The sequence below is a fragment of the Larus michahellis genome, chromosome 16, assembly GCF_964199755.1.
Source record: "Larus michahellis chromosome 16, bLarMic1.1, whole genome shotgun sequence".
Taxonomy (NCBI): Eukaryota; Metazoa; Chordata; class Aves; order Charadriiformes; family Laridae; genus Larus; species Larus michahellis.
The window spans coordinates 7,385,802-7,406,086 of record NC_133911.1 but is presented as its reverse complement, the minus strand read 5'-3'; the positions used below and the strand labels follow the sequence as shown (position 1 = coordinate 7,406,086).

General features: G+C 56.8%; 1 protein-coding gene across 4 annotated transcripts; it reads left to right on the top strand.

The window, feature by feature from the left end:
• Positions 1-335: 335 nt before the first annotated feature.
• TMEM240 (transmembrane protein 240) lies at positions 336-19,793 on the top strand. Of its 4 annotated transcripts, none has more exons than XM_074560408.1 (4): positions 336-688; positions 1,895-2,001; positions 13,771-13,979; positions 16,842-19,793. In XM_074560408.1, the coding sequence occupies exons 2-4, from the start codon at positions 1,910-1,912 to the stop codon at positions 16,988-16,990; spliced, it is 450 nt and encodes a 149-aa protein (XP_074416509.1). In that variant the 5' UTR covers positions 336-688; positions 1,895-1,909; the 3' UTR covers positions 16,991-19,793. The 4 variants fall into 4 exon arrangements, with proteins under 4 accessions (XP_074416509.1, XP_074416508.1, XP_074416510.1 ...); XM_074560407.1 differs by having other exon boundaries at positions 501-692; XM_074560409.1 differs by having other exon boundaries at positions 573-692; positions 1,860-2,001.
• Positions 19,794-20,285: the final 492 nt, after the last annotated feature.

Sequence of the window (20,285 nt, the reverse complement as noted above, 5' to 3'; positions counted from 1 at the left end):
CCCCCACACCAAAAGAGGGGCTGGAGAGACACACACCCCCCCAAGGAGGGGCTGGAGAGACACACACACACAAAGAGGGGCTGGAGAGACGCCCCCCCAAAGAGGGGCTGGGGAGACCCCCCCCCACACCAACAAAGAGGGTCTGGGGAGACCCCCACACCAAAAGAGGGGCTGGAGAGACACCCCCCCCCCCGCCAAGGAGGGGCTGGAGAGACCCCACACACACAAAGAGGGGCTGGAGAGACACCCCCCCAAAGAGGGGCCGGGGAGACCCCCCCCACAAAGGGGGGGCTGGAGAGACCCCCCCCAAAGAGGGGCCGTCGCTGGGAAGCAGCGGGCGGAGGGAGGGAGGTGCCGTGGGAAGCGCGGCGGAGTTCGGGGCTCCCATCCCATCCCGCACCCCCGGACCCCCCCTGCTCCCTCCGGCAGCGGCGTGTCCCCCCCCCCCCCCGGCCCGGTGGTCCCTCCGGGATGCGAGGAGGACGGGGCCGAGCCCGGGCGGGAGGAAGGGCGGGGTGAGGATGGCGTGTGGGACTCAAAATGCGGCCAAGCGCCGCTGCCGGGGTTTCGCTGGGGAAAAGGAGCGTGTGGCTGCGAGGCGGGGGGAAGCCCCGCAAGGGCAGGTCCGCAGCGCTGTCGCTGCTGCCGCCGCTCGCCATGAGCCGCTCTCGGACCGGCGCCTCCCCACGTAGGTAAATGCCCGGGCTGGGGAGGGGGCGGCCGGCTCCGCATCCCCGCTGCATCCCGCATCCCTCCCCCGAGCGGAGCCGCCCGGGCCCGGGAGCGGAGGGGGTGGGTTTGGGGTGTTGCGGGGTTGGGGGGGGGGAAGGACCGGGGGCTTTCAGCACGGAGCCGAGCAGCGGGGACACGCAGCCCCGAGCCGGGAGGGGGGCTATTTTTTTGAATATATATATTTTTTTAATTTATTTTAGAGGTGGTGGTTTGGGGTAATTATTTTTTTTTTCGCACCCATCGGAAGCGGGGGGGGGAAGGGGGTGATTTTTTTTTTTTTTTTTTTTTTGGGGAGGGTCGGGGAAGAGGATGCAATGAGGCTCCCCCGGACTGGGTGATTTTTGCAGCCTGCCTCCTCCTCCTCCTCCCCCCCCCCCCCCAGCCTCTCCCCCCCCCCCCCCCGGTTTTGGCTGGCTCGCTTTCCAGTTGCTGCATGAAGGGCTGTGCTTGTGGCGGTGTGTGCCCGCTCCCGGAGACGTGGCGCACCTCCCTCGGCTGAGGCCGGGGGAAGGGAAGACAGAGAGAGAGAGAGATATATATATTTTTTATTATTTTATTTTATTTTTTTATCTTTTTTTTTTTTACCTGTCAGATTTGTCCTAGAAAAATAATTAAAATAATAATTAAAAAAAAAGAAAAAAAAAAAAAAAAAAGGGGCAGTGCGAGGGAGCCCGCGGCATCCCCGGCCCGGGGGAGCGCGGGTGCGGGGGAGGGCCCCCCCCCCCGCCGCCCCCCGCCGCCCCCCGCAGCCTGCGGGCGCCCAGCGCGATGCGCCCCGGGCCCAGCTCTGCGGAATAGCGCGGCCGCCGCCGGCTCCCCGCGGGCTGGGGGCGGACGGACCCGACCGCTGGCAATTCCCTATTGATGTCCATGAATGCAAACACCATGATTTTCATGATCCTGGGCGCCTCTATCGTTATGGTAAGAGATTTTGCTTATTTCCATCCTCCACTCCACCCCCCCCCCCCCCACCACCTTCCCGCACCGTCCCTTCGCCTGTGCACCTCCGTGTGTGTGCGTGTGTGTGCATGTGCGTGTGCCCCATTAAGCACCGAAGATTATTTTCTTTCTGACTGCTTCAGTCTTTGGCAATCAAACTAGAGTCAATGTTTTATTCCATCATCCAGAGTTGACCAGATGCCTTGGTTATGGGCTCTTACAGGCAATAGCTTGCTTGATGGACATGAATGCGTTGTTGGACAGATTTCACAATTACATCTTACCGCATCTGAGAGGGGAAGACCGAGTTTGTCACTGCAACTGTGGGAGGTAAGTTTACCTGCGCAAGATCTCTCTCACCTGTCCCCCGTCCCCCCCCCCCAGCCCCTTCCCACCTCATCTCATTGGCGAGGCACAGCCAGGTGGTGGCCGGCGGCAGGGTGCTGCTGGCTGGGCTACCATTTTTGCATTCTGGCTGTGTATCACCTTCCTCAGCAGCTCCTGCATCAACACAGGGTTGGTTTGTTTTTTTTTTTTCCCCATTTTTCCGGAAGAAGAGTTTTCTGTGGGCCTGGAAGTCCATTTTCCTTTGTGTGCATGCTTGGGTATATGCATCCGCGAGCCCCGGGAAAGTGAGTAACTTTGATTTGAACGCTTGTCATTTTGCCTTTGTCGTCGCTGGGCTGTGATGTTTCTCGGTGCGTCTGTGGTCCGGGTGTTGCGGTTGGTGGTTGTTTGGCTCAAACGGAAGGGGGTTTGGAGGACCGAGGGGATCCGTGGCCAGGAAGGAGCGTTGCTGTCTAGGACGGTGTCACTTTGAGGCGTTGTGATCTCTGATCAGCTTTTAATTCTCCGTGGCTTCTCTCCTGAGGTGGCGACGGTGCTGGGCAGAGTGTGCCGAGGGAGCCGCTCTCTGCTTTTGGGGAGGGTTTAGGAAGCTGAGAGCATCGGGGGGCGGGTGTTCTGTGCCAGCAGGAATGCCTTTGCTGCGTATAAGTTTATGACTGGACAAATACTCACCTCTCTCCATGGCTGTGTGGCAACGTTTAATTCTCCTAAACACAGCACTCCTTGTGCCATGCGGAACCGCGGAGGCGCTCGGCTTGTCACGGCTTTGGCTGCTCGTGGTGTCAGAGCCTGGGGCTGAGGTTTTTTTTTGGGGGGGGGGGTGAAGCTCTCTCTCCTCTTCGGGACTGCTGTCGGTGATCCTTCTCCTGTGCTCCCGGAGGCCTCGTTCCCCTCCTGCGCCTGGTTCCTCGCTGCCTGATGGAGAGTTTGTTGTCTGGGGCGGGGGAGTAAAGCAGCGTGAGGCTGTGCCAGCCAAAGGACGTGCTGGGGAGCCCTCCCCTGCCACCGCCAACATCTAGACTGAGCTTCACTTCTCTTTGAGCCGCCCCTGGGACCCGCTGCATCGCGTGTCCCAGGCGTCACATCCCTCTGGTGTCCCTGGTGTGGAAGCTGAGCTGAAACCGGGATGTGCGTAGCTTAATGAAGGGAACCGGCTTTGCCCTTCCACTGGGCTTCGTTCACCGAAGGTGATCGTTACCTTTCTCCCCACGGTTCCTCCTCAGGCTCCTGTGGCAGAACAGCGAATAAGCAGCACCTCTAGGGCCAAATGCGGCCAGGCCCTGGGTGACCTGGTAAGCACACCCGAAATACCCGGCTCCTTGGGCACCTCCGTGTTAAGGTCAATTGGGAAGACTGTGGACAAGAAATAGCCACAGGCTTTTTTTTTGGCAGGGACTGGCTTTTTCTTAGGTAATTTTTTTGGAGTCTTCTTCACTAGTTTCACTAGTTGCCCTTCTTTCACTAGTTTAAGAGTTTTCCTCTGCCTCTTCAACCAATTTTTCTTTTTGCCTGTCACAGCTGTGTTCAGTGGTGGTGAAAACTGGCTGCTGGTGATAGACTTTAACATGGTCTGGAGCGACTGAGGAGCGCCAGGTCTCACTGGTGGCGTTGGCAAAGTGTCCCTTCTGCCCAGGGGTGGCAGGGGCATTCCTCCCTCCTCTACCTCTGTGTCTGCAGAGAAGCTGTTGAGGCAGATAAATTAGCCATGGCACTCTCCCCAGACGTAGTTAGGTCATTTCTTAGAAAGTGCACAAAACAGCTTCCAGACTGTCAGGCGTGGATCTGCGAGGAGGCGAAACGCGGGAGTTTACCAGTTGCCCTAGGTGTGTAGAAGCAACAGCTCTCGCCAACAGAAATAGCATCCCGGGCTCCGCTCCTGCGCATGGGCCCCTGTCGCGCGCGGGCATCGCTTTCACCCTGCTCACGCGCTGGTGCGGGAGACACTCGCACAAAGCATCCCTGTGCCGGGGGGCTTTGTGTGGCCTCCTGCTACGGTTTGGCCTGCGACCCTCACCTGCTCCCTCCGAGCTCTGACCTGCTGCCCGGATGCCGGGGGTCCGAGTCCTCTGATTCCGAAGGCAGACGACACTGGACGTGCCTTGTCCTCTTTGCCAGCTGTCCAGGTGCTCCGAGTGAGGCCTTCAGCGCTCATGGCATGAGCCGTAAGGCATCTGCCTTGCGCCGGGCAAGGGGGCGTCCCGGAGCATGTTGTGAACGGTGGTAACGGGGATCGATACAGGACGACTCCCGATTTGCCGATAACCAAAGGGAGTCCTTGGAGGAGGGAACTGGCTGCAGTTCGGTGTGTTGCGGGGAGGAATGGGGAACATGAGTAAACGTTGCGGAAAGGGAAGGGAAGGAGGAATTGGAATAAATGAAGAGTCGTGTGGTGCAATGGGCTGAGCTGCTGCGATTACTGTTCTTCCCTCCTGCCCTAGCCTATGTTGCGGCGTCAGTCACACCAGCAAAGTCATTCAGAGATGTTTTCCTCCCACTCTCCTGTCCCGGTTGTATCTTCCTCAGGGTATCGGAGTGGATCCCTTCTCCAGGAATGGTCTACCATGTCCAAGCACCCCAGGTCCTGGCCTTGGGCACCCCATGTACAGCGGGATGGATGTCCTTGCTAGAAGGAATCAGAGCCTGCACCGGGCCTGTGGCAGTGTGAGGGGCTGGCAGCTGTCACCTTGCTGGTGGTGGCAGTGGACAGCCAGGGCTGACTCCGTGTGTCCCAGGTACCAGCTGAGGCCAGGCATGCCAGGGCATCTGGGGCTCCGTGCTCTGCCCTTCCCAGGCCTCTGTGTCCCACCTCATCCCTGCAAGGCGCCAGGGGAAAAGCCCAGGCGTCACCCCTTGGCTGTCCCTGTCCCTGTGTGATGCTGGAGTGCCCTTTCCAGCCGGGAGACTGGGAAGGCTGGAGGCAGCCCTGGGCGCTCAGCTCCTGGCTGGGTCCACAGCCGGTGGGGGACCAAAGGCAGACGTGTGCCGTTAGTGCGTCTGCACCCGGATCTCCGCTCCCTTGGCAGCGGGATGGGGCCTGGCCGTGTTTCCAGCTCCGTCTCCTCACTTGTTTCTGTCCACGCTTTCTGCCCCCGGGGAGGGGCGGCGGGGACCCGGCGAGTCCCCCTCTGGAGCCGGTCTCTGGTGGGAGGCTGGCAGGGAGCAGTGGGAGCCAAAGCCAGGGGTGCCCCAGGCTCTGCCCATCTTTTGGTGGCTCTGGGGTCACTGGAGCCCCTGGGTGCACGGCCAGCAGCGCAGACGGTCCTGCTGGCTCCCCAAAGGGCTCTTTGTGTTGCACGGAGGCTGTGCCTGGGGTCTCTCCTCATGGGCGGCAATGTGTCTTTCCCTGGGCTCTCCGCCCGTTCCCCTCTCCACGGGGGACTGACCCTGGCAAGAAGGTCCCAGGACAAGTGAAAGGGAGGGCCAGCTTGTGGCACCCTGCCCGCTTCTTCCTGAAATGCCCTCTGCCAACCTTTGCCTCATTTCCCGCAGCTGGGGGCTGTACTTTGGGTTTTTTCCCCCCCTCTTCCCAAGCGCCGGGTGCGTGAGCAGTGACTGGGGAGAGCCGCTGGGGTGAGGACACCTGGGGAGGAAAGCCAGCCCCGTCTTCAGTGCTGGATGCTGAGCTCTTGGTGCTGGTGGGGCTGATCTCCGCCCTCGCTCTGCACATCCCTGGGGGGGTCAGGGTCGCCGGGGCTGTTTGGGGCTGAACCTGCTGCTCATCACCGTTTGCCAGAAGCAAGGTAGCAGTTTGCCGAGGCAAGAGTGACCTTGCTACGCTGGGCCCTGGCGGGCGATTTTCGGGTCTGGGATGTCAGAAGGGAGTTGCGGCCTCTCGCCGCGCACGGGAGAACCGAAAAGGTGCTTGCGGAGGCCGCGCTTGTGCCAGGTTTTCAGGGATGAAGGGGCTGGCTGCGAGGTGCTGGGAGGCAACGCGGTCTGGAGCGGCGCACGGAAGCTGCCCTTCTCGCCTTCCAGCGCAAAGATGCAGGTGGTGAAGGCGGGCGCCTATTTGCGGTCCGTGAAGTTGGCAACGTCCACCGAGCCGCCCTTCCCAGTTCGGGTGAGCCTGGGCTGGGCAGCGCCTTGGCCACCGGAGCGGTGCCGCTCTGGGAGCTGCGCCGGGTGGTCCTTTGGGCTGCGGGGGCGGGGGAGCAGACGTTCTCCTCCGCGCAGGTGGGCCGTCGCTCTTAGGCTGGGCTGGTGCTTTCCCACAGCTTTCCTACCGGCAGCACTGGAGCCAGGCAGGGCGAAGCTGCCAGACCCCCTGTGACCGTTCGAGGTGCATCTTACAGCTGCGCAGTGGGAAAACGGTCCTGCCAGTTGCTGGGGAAGGGAAGCTGGTGTAGCGATGGTGCATGGAGGGAGGGCACCAGCAGAGAGACAGGGACGCTGGCAGCTGGTGCTGGTACTGAGCCTGCACAGAGACAGGGACACGTTCATCTCTTAACATCTGCCTTCTCGCTGGAGGAAGAAGGGGTGACAGCCACATTTACACTCCTGCTGGCTCCTGTTGATGCCATGCAGGAATGTGCCTGCTGGAGCAGATCCCCGGGGGAGCCCGGCACTCTCTGTCCTCAGCATGTGGAGATATTCAGGCTGTCCAAACCACTGTGTTGGGGCCTGCAGGAGGTCCTGCCTCCTTGGGATGTAGCTATTCCCAGGAGAGAGCAGGGCTGTGGAGGACTGCAGACGTGTGGCACTGCCCCAGTCCCACTGTCTCTGTCCCAGCCAGTAAAGGGTCCTCTCTGGAAGCAGGGAGCTGGCAGCAGATCAGGAGCTGGGTGATGTCATGCAAAGGAAAAACACCAAAGGGCGTCCGTCCGTGGAGGCAGGGGGAGTTGGAGAGAACAGATGACACCTGCATGGAGCAAAGACCCGTCAAAACAGCCTGGGGGGCTTGGAAGGTCCCTCTCTGGGGAAGGACAGGGACCTCAGGAGCTCTGGCATGTATTCTCCTTGCCACTGACCTTCTGAGTGACCTTGGGTGAGTCTGTCCCTCCCGGGCAAAGTCTCTCCCCGTGAGCGGGGTGAGAAAGGTCTGAGAGGAGTGTCAGCCTTACCTGGATGCCAAGACCCTGCAGCAGAGCTGGGGGCTTGGCCAACCCTCAGGTCAGCTCTTCCCCTCTGAGGGACACTTCAGCCCTAGGCTGGGATCCAGGAGGGAGAGCCTCAGGGCAGGGCTATGCTGGACCTCTCCTGAGCCTCTGGTGTGTGGTGGAGACCCTGCAGGGCAATGGGCTTCCTCCTGGGCTGGGCACAGGGTGGAAATGTGTGAGGTGGCTGCTGGCGGGGGCTCTGCCCCGGTGCTGGGGTCACTGGCAGCACTGGTGACCGGGGAGGATGGTCGGTGGGGCTGGAGCAGCGTTGTCTCGTTGACAGCTTGGGTCTGAACAATGGTGCTCGCTGGGCTCTGCCCGTCAGGGGCCAAACGCTGCCCTCCACGCTCAGAGGAGGGACAGGCCAGTGCTTGTCCCGGGCTACTGCTGTCGGGGGATACACAGAAAGTACATTTTTGCTCTGTTTCCTCCTTTTCCAGCCACTCTGGAAAAGTCGTGAAACCTCTCCATGCCCAGATCCTCTGTGGGTGTGCTGGGAGGCTGGGAGTGCTCATCGCCTGCTGCTGGAGACCACCAAGCCTTTTCTGGGGCTTCTGGACGCTGTTAAGGGTGCGAAGGGTCCCGGGGAGATGTTTCCACCTGCCCAATGGTGCCATCCACGCGGGTCTGCGGGCCCCGAGAGGCGTGAGGCTGGTTGGCACCTTTGGGGAGCAGCTGCAAGGTCAGAGAGGGGTGTGGAACAGGGATGCTCTTTGCTTCCCTCCATCTCCGCTCGCAGCCCCTGGGCAGGGCAGGAGGAGCCACGTTCCCCCAAATCCTGCTGCAGCCGGAGGTGGGGAGTGGGTCAGTCCAGCCAGGTTGTGACAGCTGACGCGTGAGCCCAGGAGATGTGACATGTTGGTGACCGACTGAGAGTGACACCTGCCCAGGGGGGAGCCAGGCCCAGCCGGAGCATCATGGTGCCGGCATCCCCAACGGAGGGAGGGGGGACGTGGGAAGCGGAGAGACAGAGGACGGGCTCTTTGCATTTAAAACAACGGATCGGTGGCGCTTTTTTAAAGGCTCCCGTGCTGTGCTTTGGCTGCAGCAGCCAGCACACGCGCAAGGTCACTGGAAGGGACAATAGCGCTTTGGGCAGCTCCGGAGGGAAATGTCCCAGCCGCGCTGGCCGAGGCTCTGCTCCAGCCCCGGCAGGGAGGGGAGGATGTCTTCCCCCTTTGCCACAGAGTCTGGGAAAGGGGGCAGGGACGCTACAGCTCAAGCGCACGGGCACAGACACAAGCGCTGGGCTTTGTCCAGCAGCTTCAGTTTCCCACCTGAGCCGGGTGCCGTCTTGCTGGGGACGGAACGGCAAAGCCAGTCCCTCACTTGCCTCAGGAGAGCAGTCGTTGGCCATAACCAGACCCTCCTGCTTTTGAGGGTGTTCCTGGCCTGAAGGCCGGTTACAGTTCTGTTCCTACAATTGCATCTGCTTCCCGTGGAAGGTCCACCACATCAAGGGTGGGCATGGCTGAAGGGGAGGCGGCGGGCATGAAGGGAGGTGGCGCACGATTAACCTAGTAGGCACCATTTGTCCTGGATCCGTTGTGACAACTGGTCCCAGCTTGAACTGCCCGGGGACTGGCGCTCAGGTTATTTGGTACAGCTTTGTCTTGTAAAGGAAGGTGCTCAGGACATGGTTTTCCCTTTTGAGGACCACTTAGTGACAGCTCTCGCGCAGCTGAGGATGCTGTGAACCCCTGAGTCCTCACACCCACGTCACTCCTCTGGCTGAGGTCACGCGAGGCCGGAGGAGATTTTCATCTCTTCTCCTTCTCAAAGCTCTTTGGTTGGTGAAACAGGCACCGTCTGGAGGGTTGTGTCAGCCCCTCGACGTCCACGTTTCCGAAACTGCCCTCCCAGAGCCTGGTCTCCAGCACCGCCTGCCCTCCCTGGAGGAGCACTGCCCTGGAGGTGGTGGTGACTTGCTGCACCCACATCATGCTCAGCTTAGAGGTGATCCATTCCCTCACTGGATCCAGCCCCCAGAGCCATCCAGGCCACGTTCCAGTTTCCAATTCCCTTGATATGCGGTGGGGACCCTGGACTTTTGCACACTATTAATAACGTGCTGTGCTGATGTGCCCGTGTCTGCGAATCACTCCTGTGACATCCCCGAGGGCTTGAGCTGCAACAGAAAACTTCTGAGGGTCTGTCCCTGTCCTGCTCCCCATCTCAGCGGCACCACTCAGTCCCGTTAAGCCAAAACGAAGCAGCCCAGATCTCCCAACTGTTGCACTAGCAGAGAAAATTCGTCTTCCCTGAGCCTTGCTAAACCCTTTCCAGAAAACTCTGCAGAGTGGAAACCTGGCACTGGCATGCCCACTGCGTAGCCCTACGCCGGTAACTCAGGGTTCCCCAAAGCTGCCTGGAAAGTAGCGGCGCAGGCCCTCCAGTGCTTGCCTGGGGTGCTTTAGTGACAAAAGGGTTTTCTTTTAAGGATATTTGCACGTGGCGTCTAACATTGATTTCAGATGCTTGGAAAGTTAAGTTGCTGAATCCAGACACGTCAAAGTTTTTGCTCTTTGTTGAATTTTGCCTCCCATGAATCACCTTTGGGCTTCTTGGTGGCTCAGCGTACACAAGACCGACTCCTTTCTCCCCCGGGCATGGCTGTCCCACAGCACTCCAGCCTGTCCAGGCAAAGGGCTGGCACAGGGGTACTGTCGGGACTGAATCCGCCCTTAGGGAATGCTGGAAGCCAGTGGTGACTTCGTGTGCCCAGCCCACACATGGACAGTGAGAAAGGGTCAACCAGCCATCCTTTCCTGGAGCTTCCTGCCTCCGTGGTCCGTGTGAGAAGCCCCTGGCGGCTCCTTGGGGATGCAGGGGGGTCGGTGCAGTCACATTAGAGAGCGTGTGTTGAAAACAGTTGTGGCCAACGCCAGTGGCAGCCCAGAGCTGGTTATGTCGTCTTCGTGTCCGCCTCGCTCCATCCGCAGCCTCTGGATCTAAATGACCTACAGACCCAGAGTCATCGTGCTGCGGAGCCTGGAGCAGAGAAGGCTCAGGGGGTTGTTATCAATGCACGTAAATACATGAAGGGAGGGTGTGAAGAAAGCAGAGCCAGGCTCTTTGCAGCGGTGCCCGGTGACAGGCCCAGAGGCAATGGCACACACTGAAACACGGGAGGTTCTGCTTGAACATCAGGAAACGCTTTTTCACTGGGAGGGTGACTGAGCGCTGGGGCAGGTTGCTGGGAGAGGTTGTGGTCTCCGTCCTTGGCGACATCTAAATGCCGCCTGAACATGGTCCTGGGCAACTGGCTCTGGGTGGCCCTGCTCGAGCAGGGGGGGACCAGGCGACCTCCAGAGGTCCCTTCCAACCTCTGCCGTTCTGTGATTTTATGCAAGCTACGAGGCAGAAACAGGGACTTCACCTCTGAGCCTGGACTCTGAAGTCACTGGGCTTTGGGGACAGTCCCCTCCATATGGAAAGGGAGCTGCAAACACAAAAGGAGTGTCAGGCCCTTACTGCTGCCCCCAAGGTAAGACCAAAGGGAGTGGTGACCAAAGGAAGGTAGGAGAGCTGGAGGAGATCCCACTGCAGAGTGCAGAGTCAGCCTGCTCCGAGGAGAGGGACAAGGCAGGGAAGAGGTGACTGTGTCCCTTCCTCAGTGCCCTGCACGCAGAGAACCAGAGCTGTGACGACACCAGACAGCGTGGTAGGAAGAACCCTCATGTCAAAGCACGTGAGGAGAGCGCCGTGTCCCGTGTTACTGCGGTGCTGGCCGTGCTCCACGTGTGTGTGTGCACATACGTGATTCCTGCGGGCACATCCCTGCTCCTGAGCGCTGGGGGAGCGTGGCACCGGGAGGGGAGGACTCAGGACTCTCCTCTGGCACAGGGCTGAGACCCTCCGTGAAAGCCACCTCATGTGTGGCGAGAGGTCTGCGCTCCCGTCCCAGGAATGGGTCTGTCCTTGATGTGTCTGGGAATTTCCGCTTCTCTCAACCCCAGAGATGGCTGCGTGTTAGCGATGCTCTGCATGGAGTGGCTTTAGGTAGCCCTGTGGGTCGTGACCCAGCGGTGCAGTGGAGATACATCCCAGCTCCTGCCGAGGGACTCGAGCGCTTGATCATTTCATGGAGTCTGGGTTTCTGGAGGCGTTTGTGGACTCAGCCCTTAGGCTGTTTCTGTACTGCAAGAAGCAAAAGGGAGTAAGTTAATGTGTTCCTGAAATTAATGGGAGCCCTCCCATTCATGAATAAGAGCTCCCTTTTTGGGAGCCTTCCCTCTCACACCCTCTTCCCCCTAGATTTTCCCTAGCCAAATGGAGGAAAATACCTCTGGGTACAAGCCAACCAGCACGAGGAGGCACAAGCAGGGCCTGCCCTTAGCCTCCGAGGCTGCTTTGAGCTGCCGTCAGAGCTGGCCTGGATGCATCCCCTTTCTCCTGCTGCCCCAGTCTGGTCCCTGGTACTGGGTCCTTTGCTGGGTGCAGCTGGGGAGCGGAACCAGACAGCAGGAGCGTGGCGAGATGGGCTTCCCATCCCCACAGCCTTTTCCACGCCCCCATGCCATGGCGCCAGGTTGTACACCAGCCCTACGTGCCTTGATGTGCCGGGAGCCGGTGCCTGTGGTGCAGGTGGCCTCCATTAAGTCATTGCTGAGATTAGGGCTGTTTTCAGTAGGTTCCTTTGAGTGGAGGTTTGTTTGTGTAAATATTTGGACGTTTCTCAGGCATGATTATTGAGCAACCTGCACCTCATGCATATTCAGAAGCCTCCAGCGATATCCTCCTCGGTATCCTCCTCCTCCTCCTCTCCGGCGTGTGGCGGCAGGGCTGGGCCCATGGATGTGGGAGGGGACGTGAGGGTAGGTGATGCTGGTGGGGGTGGCGGTGGGCAATGCTGGGGGGAGCCCTGGCCTGGAGCTGGGAGCACCGGTGACGTGTCTGCGCTGTGAACTGCTGTGGTGGCCTGATGCAAGGCACCTGGGGCGGCTCCGCACCCCTTGCCGCGGCTGGACGGCCGTTCCTGGGCTCCCTGGCAGCAGTGAGGGCAGTGCCTGCCTCTAAATCAGGCTGCGTGGGGAGGCAGGATGGCTGAGCGCTGAGCCCGGGCAGCCTCATGGCTCCTGCCTGCTCTCAGGGAAGGTTAAGAGCCATTTAAAGCAGATGCAGAGGCTCCAGAGCCGCTTGCTTCCAGTTTTGCTTTGCATCCCGCATCCCCTGTCATCTGGGATCCTCCTTTCCCACACGCTCAGCTCGCCTGTCACAGCGGGTCCCCTCCCGTTCAGCCCCCACAGACCGGCCTTATTTTTTTCTGCTCTACAACTCCCTCGCTCCACCCCTGCCATTTCCCTGCTTTTCCCCAGTTAACCGGGGTCTTCCAAGCAGTCCGGCATCATCCCAAGCTTGGTCTCCATCATCTCATTGCACAAACGAACGCAGTCGCCGTTCAGGCGTGAGGCGTGGGGCCAGCCTCTCCAGAACCCCCGAGAGAGACAGAAGTCTCTGAAAGCTCCAGGGTCCCTGCTGTCCCCCTAAGGACACCAGCAGCCTGTGGCACAGTGGCCCTCCCTGCCGGATGCCCGGGCAGGGCATCTGCCGCGCTTCTGCGCTCTGCTCTCTGGGGACAGCACTGACCTGATGGCTTTTTTTTTTTTGTTGGAAACCGGCCACAATGCAAGGCCCATGTCTCCAGCAAGTGATGAAGGATGGGACGGGATGGGATGGGATGGGATGGGACGGGATGGGATGGGATGGGATGGGATGGGAGGCGGGGTGCTGGCAGGAGACCTTCCCAAGCCCCAGTGCTGCCAGAGCTCACGGTGATGTTCAGCTGCAGCTTCACCCCCGGCAGAACTCGGGGCAGTACGGGGAGGTTTGCTGGCTGCTCCTGTGCCAGGAGAGAGTTCTTGCTCTCTGCCACAGGCAGTAATTGCTGCCTGTCCCTGGGGAGGGTGAGGGAGACCCCCCCATCCCAAAGCACCCCGCTCCCGCAGTAAGAGAACCTGAGACGGTCTTAGAGCTTGGGTGGCTTTTCCAGGAGCGATGCGCTGCAGGGTCTCTGCCATCTGCTGTCTGCGGATGAATTCAAGCACTTCCTCCATGGCTGTAAACTCGCTCTGCTCTGATACGTGGAAGGGACGACTCTCGCTTTGCTCTGAGAGATGGGACGCGGAGCAGCACAGTGCCATGGAGCTGCCAGGGCGGGCAGTGCTGCGTCGCAGAGGACTCCTCGGGCTCCTGTGAGGCAGACGGTTGCGACGGCGCTGGCAGGGCTGCACAGCTGCCCTCTCCCTGTGCGTACGCACGGGAGCAAAGCCTTATTGACCTCTGCCTGCGAACACGGACGCAGCAGCGCCCTTTACATCTCTGGGGGGTGACCACGCCGGCCTCACGCTGTCCTTAACGTTATCTTCCATTTACAGATGATGACCGTAGGCACAGAGAGCCGGTGTCAGGAATGCGACACGAATCCCAGGCATGGGTTCAGGTTTCTATGCTTCCCTGCCTCGCTCTCTGCCCATTCCTCTCCTGCCACGAGCGCAAAAAGCCAAGACGGCACTTCTGCTCCCAGGGATGTTGGTAGAAACTCAAAGGAATGGTGTCAAACCAGCCCCTGGCCACAAGAGCAGGCGCTGCATGAAAAAACCGTACTCTGCTCTGCTCCACTGATGCTTTTCCCTGTTTCTGTTCCCTGCAACAGGCATCATGTCCATTATGTCATTCCGTATGATGGGGATCAGTCAGTGGTGGACTCCTCGGAGAATTACTTTGTGACTGACAATGTAACCAAGCAAGAGATTGATCTGATGCTGGGACTTTTGCTGGGCTTTTGTATAAGCTGGTTTCTGGTGTGGATGGATGGGGTTCTCCACTATGCAGTGCGAGCCTGGAGAACCAGCCGACGGTATGGTAAGTGCAGCCTCGCGGGGTCCCTTCTCTTTCCTCCATCCCTTGCCCTGGGGGAGAGGGAGGAGGTCAGCACTCCCGCAGGGTTCGCTCCGTGCGGATTTGGCCTGGCCAGCCGTATCCCAGCCCTCTTTACATCAGCAGGAAGGTTTAGGTGCAAAGAGGCAGCCGAGCGTCCCAGCCTCTGCTTCGGGAAGTGTTTAAGGCACGTGTTGGTGCAAAGGGGTGTTTGGTGGAAAGCAACGTGTTTACACGCAGGCAGGCTGGCCGATGGTGGCTGTACGTCTGCACACGCAGGCAGAATGTTTTTTTTTTTTCGGGCCAGACGAAACTTCCCTGAAATCTGGATTTTTCTGCGCGTGTAATTTGCAGCCAGGCCCGTGCTTACGGAGCGCAGCCTCTTGTTGCTTGTATAAACTTGCGACAATGTGATGGCGATGACAGACACGTCTGTGTTGTGTCAGGGACGCACCAGCTGAGGTTTCCCCATCCTCATTGCTCTTCCAGATGTGCCAATTTATTTTTTTTTTCAGTAGTGACATCACCCCCCTCCCCAGGGAAGAGCGTTAGCCATACTAATTAGTCTTTGGATCTCAGCATCCTGGACTAACATCCTGAGAATGACCAACAGACTCCCCTTCAGAGGCCCTCTCTGCCCCCTTTGCTCTCTCAGCATGGACATCCCTGTCTTTAATTGTTGGAGGGGGAATAAAGACAGAAAAACTATTAAAATAGTGGATGACCTGAAATTCCATAACGGCGTCCCTACAAATCTCAGTCTCTGACTGTGACTGATGGTGTCTGTTAAATTACAACTCGGAGGAAAAGGCGAGCGAGCAAGAGGAAGATTTATCTGCAAACCTGTAAGAAATTCTAATTAGGGAAGTGGACTATCGCTTTCCAAAAACTCAGATCAAAACGATATTAATTTCTCATTAGTCTTCCCAAATCCCTAGCAGCATGCTTGAACGGTTTCCGAATGAGGACTCTCTCGCGGCTGTGCTGCCGTCGTTTCCCAAGCAGAAGGCTGATTGTCAGAGTTCCCAGTGAGCTCTAAGGTACCGAGCCAATCTTGAGGCCATAACACCTGTTTTTGATCAGACCACCTGCGGCTGTGAGCTCACCAGTGCTCCTGAAGTCAGCAGGGCTGGCGAGGGCTCTCCCTGGGGGAGATGCCAGAGCCGGTACAGCAAGACTGGTCTTCAGAGCTGCTGCTTTTCGTTATGGGGCTGGAAGCTACAGATATGGTACCACCATCTAACCTCCCTTCTGGTGAATGGATACTGCATGGAGTTTTATTTTTAGTAATAAAGGGCAATGCTAGTAATTAATTTAGTATTTAAGTCAAAAGAAGTTTTTTCTTTCTTTTTTTTTTTTTTTCTCCCTGTGTATACATATTCTAAGGCTTTAAGAAGGGGTTGGCCAATGGTGCAATATACTGTGCAGATACATCTTTTCAGAAAATGAATCATAGAATCATAGAACGTGTTGGGTCGGAAGGGACCTCTAAAGGCCATCTCGTCCCACCCCCCTGCAGTCAGCAGGGACAGCTTTAACTAGATCAGGTTGCTCAGAGCCTCGTCCAGCCTGGTCTTGAATGTCTCCAGGGATGGGGCCTCCACCCCCTCTCTGGGCAACCTGGGCCAGTGTCTCACCACCCTCAGTGTGAAGAACTTCTTCTTAATGTCTCATCTAAACCTGCCCTGCTCTAGTTTAAACCATTGCCCCTTGTCCTGTCGCTACAGGATATGCAAGATTACTTTGCACCTAGCTTCTTCTTCCCTTAGCAACCCCACCATCAGTGCCCCTGTCACGATGCAGAAGGCTGACACCCCCCTCCGGCCTGAGACATTGGCTCTTAGTGCCATTTTAGTGGTGTTGCACCCCCCCCACGGGACCGGTCTGTTCTTAAACCAGGCTGGTTGCTCCCCAGATGCTTGCACTGTTCCCAGCTCCGTTAACAACCATCAAACGTACATCACGAATCAATGGAAGAAGAGACTCTGGAAGCCCTCCCCATCTAATCTGTAGGTGAGGTCTCCAGCGGATATATACCATGCAATGGGGCATGGTGGCTCTTTCCAGTAAAGGTTTTTACATGTTCTGTCCCAGGAGAAACCAGTGCGCTATGCTGAGTACGTTTCACTAAAGACAGGCTGAAAAATCTGGAGCAAACTAGTGAACACTGAGCTTTTAGGTAGTTCCTCTTCATTCAAACCAACTGTGCAAATCTAGTCATTTTAAAGGCAATAAGCAGAAAGGATACCTGTTTCTTTGTTGTACAGGTACCTAAGCTAAAATTTCCTTCTAAGGAAGGAAATGGTGGCTGTGACGATGAGAGAGAGGGGCCGGGGTAATACAGAATCCTGAACCGCTACAGAATGTAGAGCCCTGTCTGAAATACACGAGTACCACTTAGCAATGACTCAATGTCACGTTGTGGCCTCATCAGCTTGAATTTTGGTCTATTAGAATAACCTATAGCTCCTTCCTGATGGAACAGACTTCTTAAAATAGAAAATATTCTATGGAAACTGAGGCATCAGGTTGCGCTTCCTGGCCGGGGCAGTCCCGTACCACCTCATGCCACTTGCAGTAGTTCAACTTTATAACACTCGGTTGTTCTCTGGGACTTTCAGATTCTCCTCTGCGGGGTTGGGTCATGTGTATTTTTGGGCGGAATGACCCAAAGCTCTCATGAAACTGAACGGCAGTGAAGGGAAGCCGCAAGGGTGGCCTTGCCGAGGCCATAACTGGTGCCTGGTTTCTGCGGGGCAGGCCAGGACCAGGGCCAGGCAAGGCAGGAGAACACGGGGCTCACCCTTCCTGTAATGTCTCATCTTCCTTCTCCTTTCTGCCTTCCAGACAACTCCTGGTCTTGGATTCCAAAATTTTGTAACTTAAAGGAGTTCAGAAAACGTCATCACAGGCAGTACGAGGAGGCGACTGGGAACATGGTGCACATCAAACAGAAGCTGTACCATAATGGGCACCCAAGCCCACGGCACCTCTGAGGAATGCCTTCCCCTCCAGAGACTGCAGTGAGGTTTTAAAAAAGGACTTTGCTCTTCTTCCAGGGGAACAGCTACCTGTTTGCTCCTCTATGGAAGCCAGCCGAGGACACAATTTTACTTATCCATCCCGTGTGTCCCTGTGGCACACCACGATGCACAACTAAGCCAGTCCTGGATGCTACGCAGCCAAGACATTGCACTGTGTTCCACATTTTATTGTCAGACTTGTGTATATATGTAAAAAGCAGACAAACGAAAAAGAGAAAAGAGATTTGCATTATACTTTCAGCCCCCTTTTCCTGGCATTTACGGCTGTCCTGCACATCCAGCTACCCTACGGGGAACGTTGGCCAAGGGTATGGAGGTGGGACAACATGAAGAAGATGTGGAGTTTCTCATCCAAGAGCTCAAGTCCCCCGTTTCTTTGGTCCTTTGGCTTGGTTTTGCTCTGCTCTGTTCTTTCCGTTGCCAAACCGGCTCGGCTGGTCACAGGTTTGGATGGGGACTGCTGCCAGCTGGTTGTGACGGCACAGTGTCCCTTTTGCATTGGTTCACTTTTTGGGGAGTTGCTGTGGGGGAAGGAAGGCCTGGGAATATATAACTGAGTTGCTGTTTGCGTTGCTATACACTGAAACCTGCCTTAAGCAACCCAAGAAATCTTAGTACCAGGGGAAGAGTACGATGAGGTGTCTCCATGTAACGGGGCTGGTGCTGCCTGGTTTACACCACTTTTATATTGGTGGTACCTTGCCGATGTCAGTGCTGCTGTTCTTCACTAATGCCAGAGAGGAGTTGCTCCTCATACGTGCGGGGAGAAGTGTATTGAGTTGAACGGTGTTAGATGTGATTTGCACCCTGATCCTACCCCTCTGCTGCATAACCACCACCCACCCCTTGCCGGGAGGAAAGGAGCTGCTCTCTCCTTCTTCTCAGAGGGTGAGCCCGAGGCCCTGGTTAATACCACCCCAGAAACACTGACAACGCAGAGAGAGGGTCCTGTTAACGGCCTCACTCTTCCTGCACGTGACCAGCCACCTATCTTCTTGCGTTCCTGCTCCGAGCTGCAATAGCACGTGGGCAGCAGGCTGGGCTTGGCTTGAGGAACACAGAGAGACGTGGGCCTGAAGCCAAACTCACCTACAGAGTCAAATGTCCCAATAATGGGTTGGATCAAAGTACGAGGATGCTCTAGTGTGGTTTTGCCTTTGCTTCCCAGCCCTCGAAGTGTTCAAGGCCAGGTTGGATGGGGCTTTGAGCAACCTGGTCTGGTGGAAGGTGTCCCTGCCAAGACCTAGATGGCCTTTAAGGTCCCTTCCAACACTAACCATTCTATGATTCCCGTGGTCGCAGCTTAGGTGTGGGTTTCAAGGTAGCTATTGAGTGTCTGAAACCAACCTCCACATCCAGAGACCTCCTCCACTCCAGAGTTGTCTGTGTGCACCTAGACAGCACAGGGGTACCTGGTTCCTGTAGCAGTCGTGTTCTGCTGGGGGAGAGGAGCAAATCCGTCCGGACCGCGTTCCTTTTGCACATGCCGGGCAGCAGTCAGCAGTGCCTGCAGAGGGAAGAGAGAGGTTTTTATTGAGAGGAATAGGGGAGGGAGACGCTAGCCCCAAGGATTTAAGACGGTAGCCCTGAATCCCAATCATTTCTCCTTCATACATCATTTCGTATTGAGTGGGCTTGTGCTTAAAAGGGGAAAACATCCAGAACAAAAGGATGATGAACATCATGAGAAACTGCTGTTGACTGTCAATGGCCTCCTATTGTTTGATTGCAATGTGTGTGAAGGAAAAAGGACACCGTGGCTCCCCGCTCATTTCCTCCCCGCTTCAGCTTCTGTGTCTCGGGTTGTTTTTTCATTGTTTCCTATGCCCAGGATCAATTCAGTTATTTACAACCCCCAAAGCTGGCCAAGAGCCAACCGTACCCGTTTCTCTGCCATTCCTACCTTCGCTGTTCCCTCCTGCCTCTTGTCTTGGAGCCCCAGTTTCTGTCTGGGCCTAAAGAATTGCCCGGTCTATACGTATGTCTGTCTGCTTAACTGTCTGTCATTCAGGACTTGCTGTGGTTGTCATGTCTGCAGCCACACGTTAGTATCTCCAGAACGACTTTTCCTTAAGCAGCTCCTTGCCAAGACACGCGGCTTTCCAACCTCCCTCACCCTCTGAGCTTTGTGCGTTTGACCGTGTGGGCTCCTCCTCAAGTGGCATAAGATGCTCCTTCCAACGGAGCGTTACTCGTAGAGCGCCAGGGGAGAGCTGGCCAAACAGCTCTTCTGGTTGCCTTTGTGTCATGGCACATGCCTAACTGACAGCGAAGAATAGGGTCTGTATCATAAAACAGGTTTCATGTCATGGACGTGTCTCCAGGTGGGACAACATTTTGCAGGGGAGAAAATTCCATCATGATAAGGACAAATACCGAGGCTCTGGAACTAGTTATGGGGAAAAAAGCACTTTAAATAATAATCTTTCCACTTGGAGCCTCTCACAAGAGAGGCTTAAGGCAGTGACCTAAACTCGGGCTGAATTGGAGGTCGGGGTCTGTTCTGCGCTAGCAACAGACCTTAGCTGAATATCATGAAATACGAAACCTACAACTGGAAAGAGTGATGTGAGGGCTCACGCTGATTACGTCTGATCCACACCAGAATTTCAGAAGAATATGAGGCTCTGGAAGAGGGGAAAAAAAAAATCCTACATGGTACATATTCCCATTGCTTAAGAACAGATTTTTTTTTTAAAATCTGCTGTGTCTGCAGCTGTTACCTTGTGAGCCTCTCTCTTGTTTACACTCAGTCAAAAAATAAAACAAAAAATACTCTCAGTGCAATTAAATTCACCGGGAGCAATTCACTGGTCTTAAATCCAAGGAAACCAGAAGTACCCTCATAGAGCAAGGTTTGTCCCAGCACACGCTAAACCTTTGGGATTAGTCCTGGGGAACGGAGCAGGCCTTTGATTCCCATCCTTAATAAAGAAGGGGCGCAGTTCCTTCCCGCGCAGTAAGGCCGGGTCCTACTCCTGACCCAAGAGATCTGGTGCATCTCCTGTGCGGGGGTTGATTTCCAACAGCCAGCTTAATGGAGACACAAGGTTTGGCGTGAGGTTCCTTTTTCTAGGAAGCTGCTGTAGATGCGACCCTGCGTCCCGGGGCTGAGAAGGTGCCCGTTGCTGGCGCTGCCTGACCTCCCGCACCAAGCGGTGGGAGCTCCCTGCGGAGGAGCAGCCCAGGTCCCCTCTGCCGTTGAACCTGAGGTGGGGTGCAAAAGATGAGTGGTCTTCCCAACAGC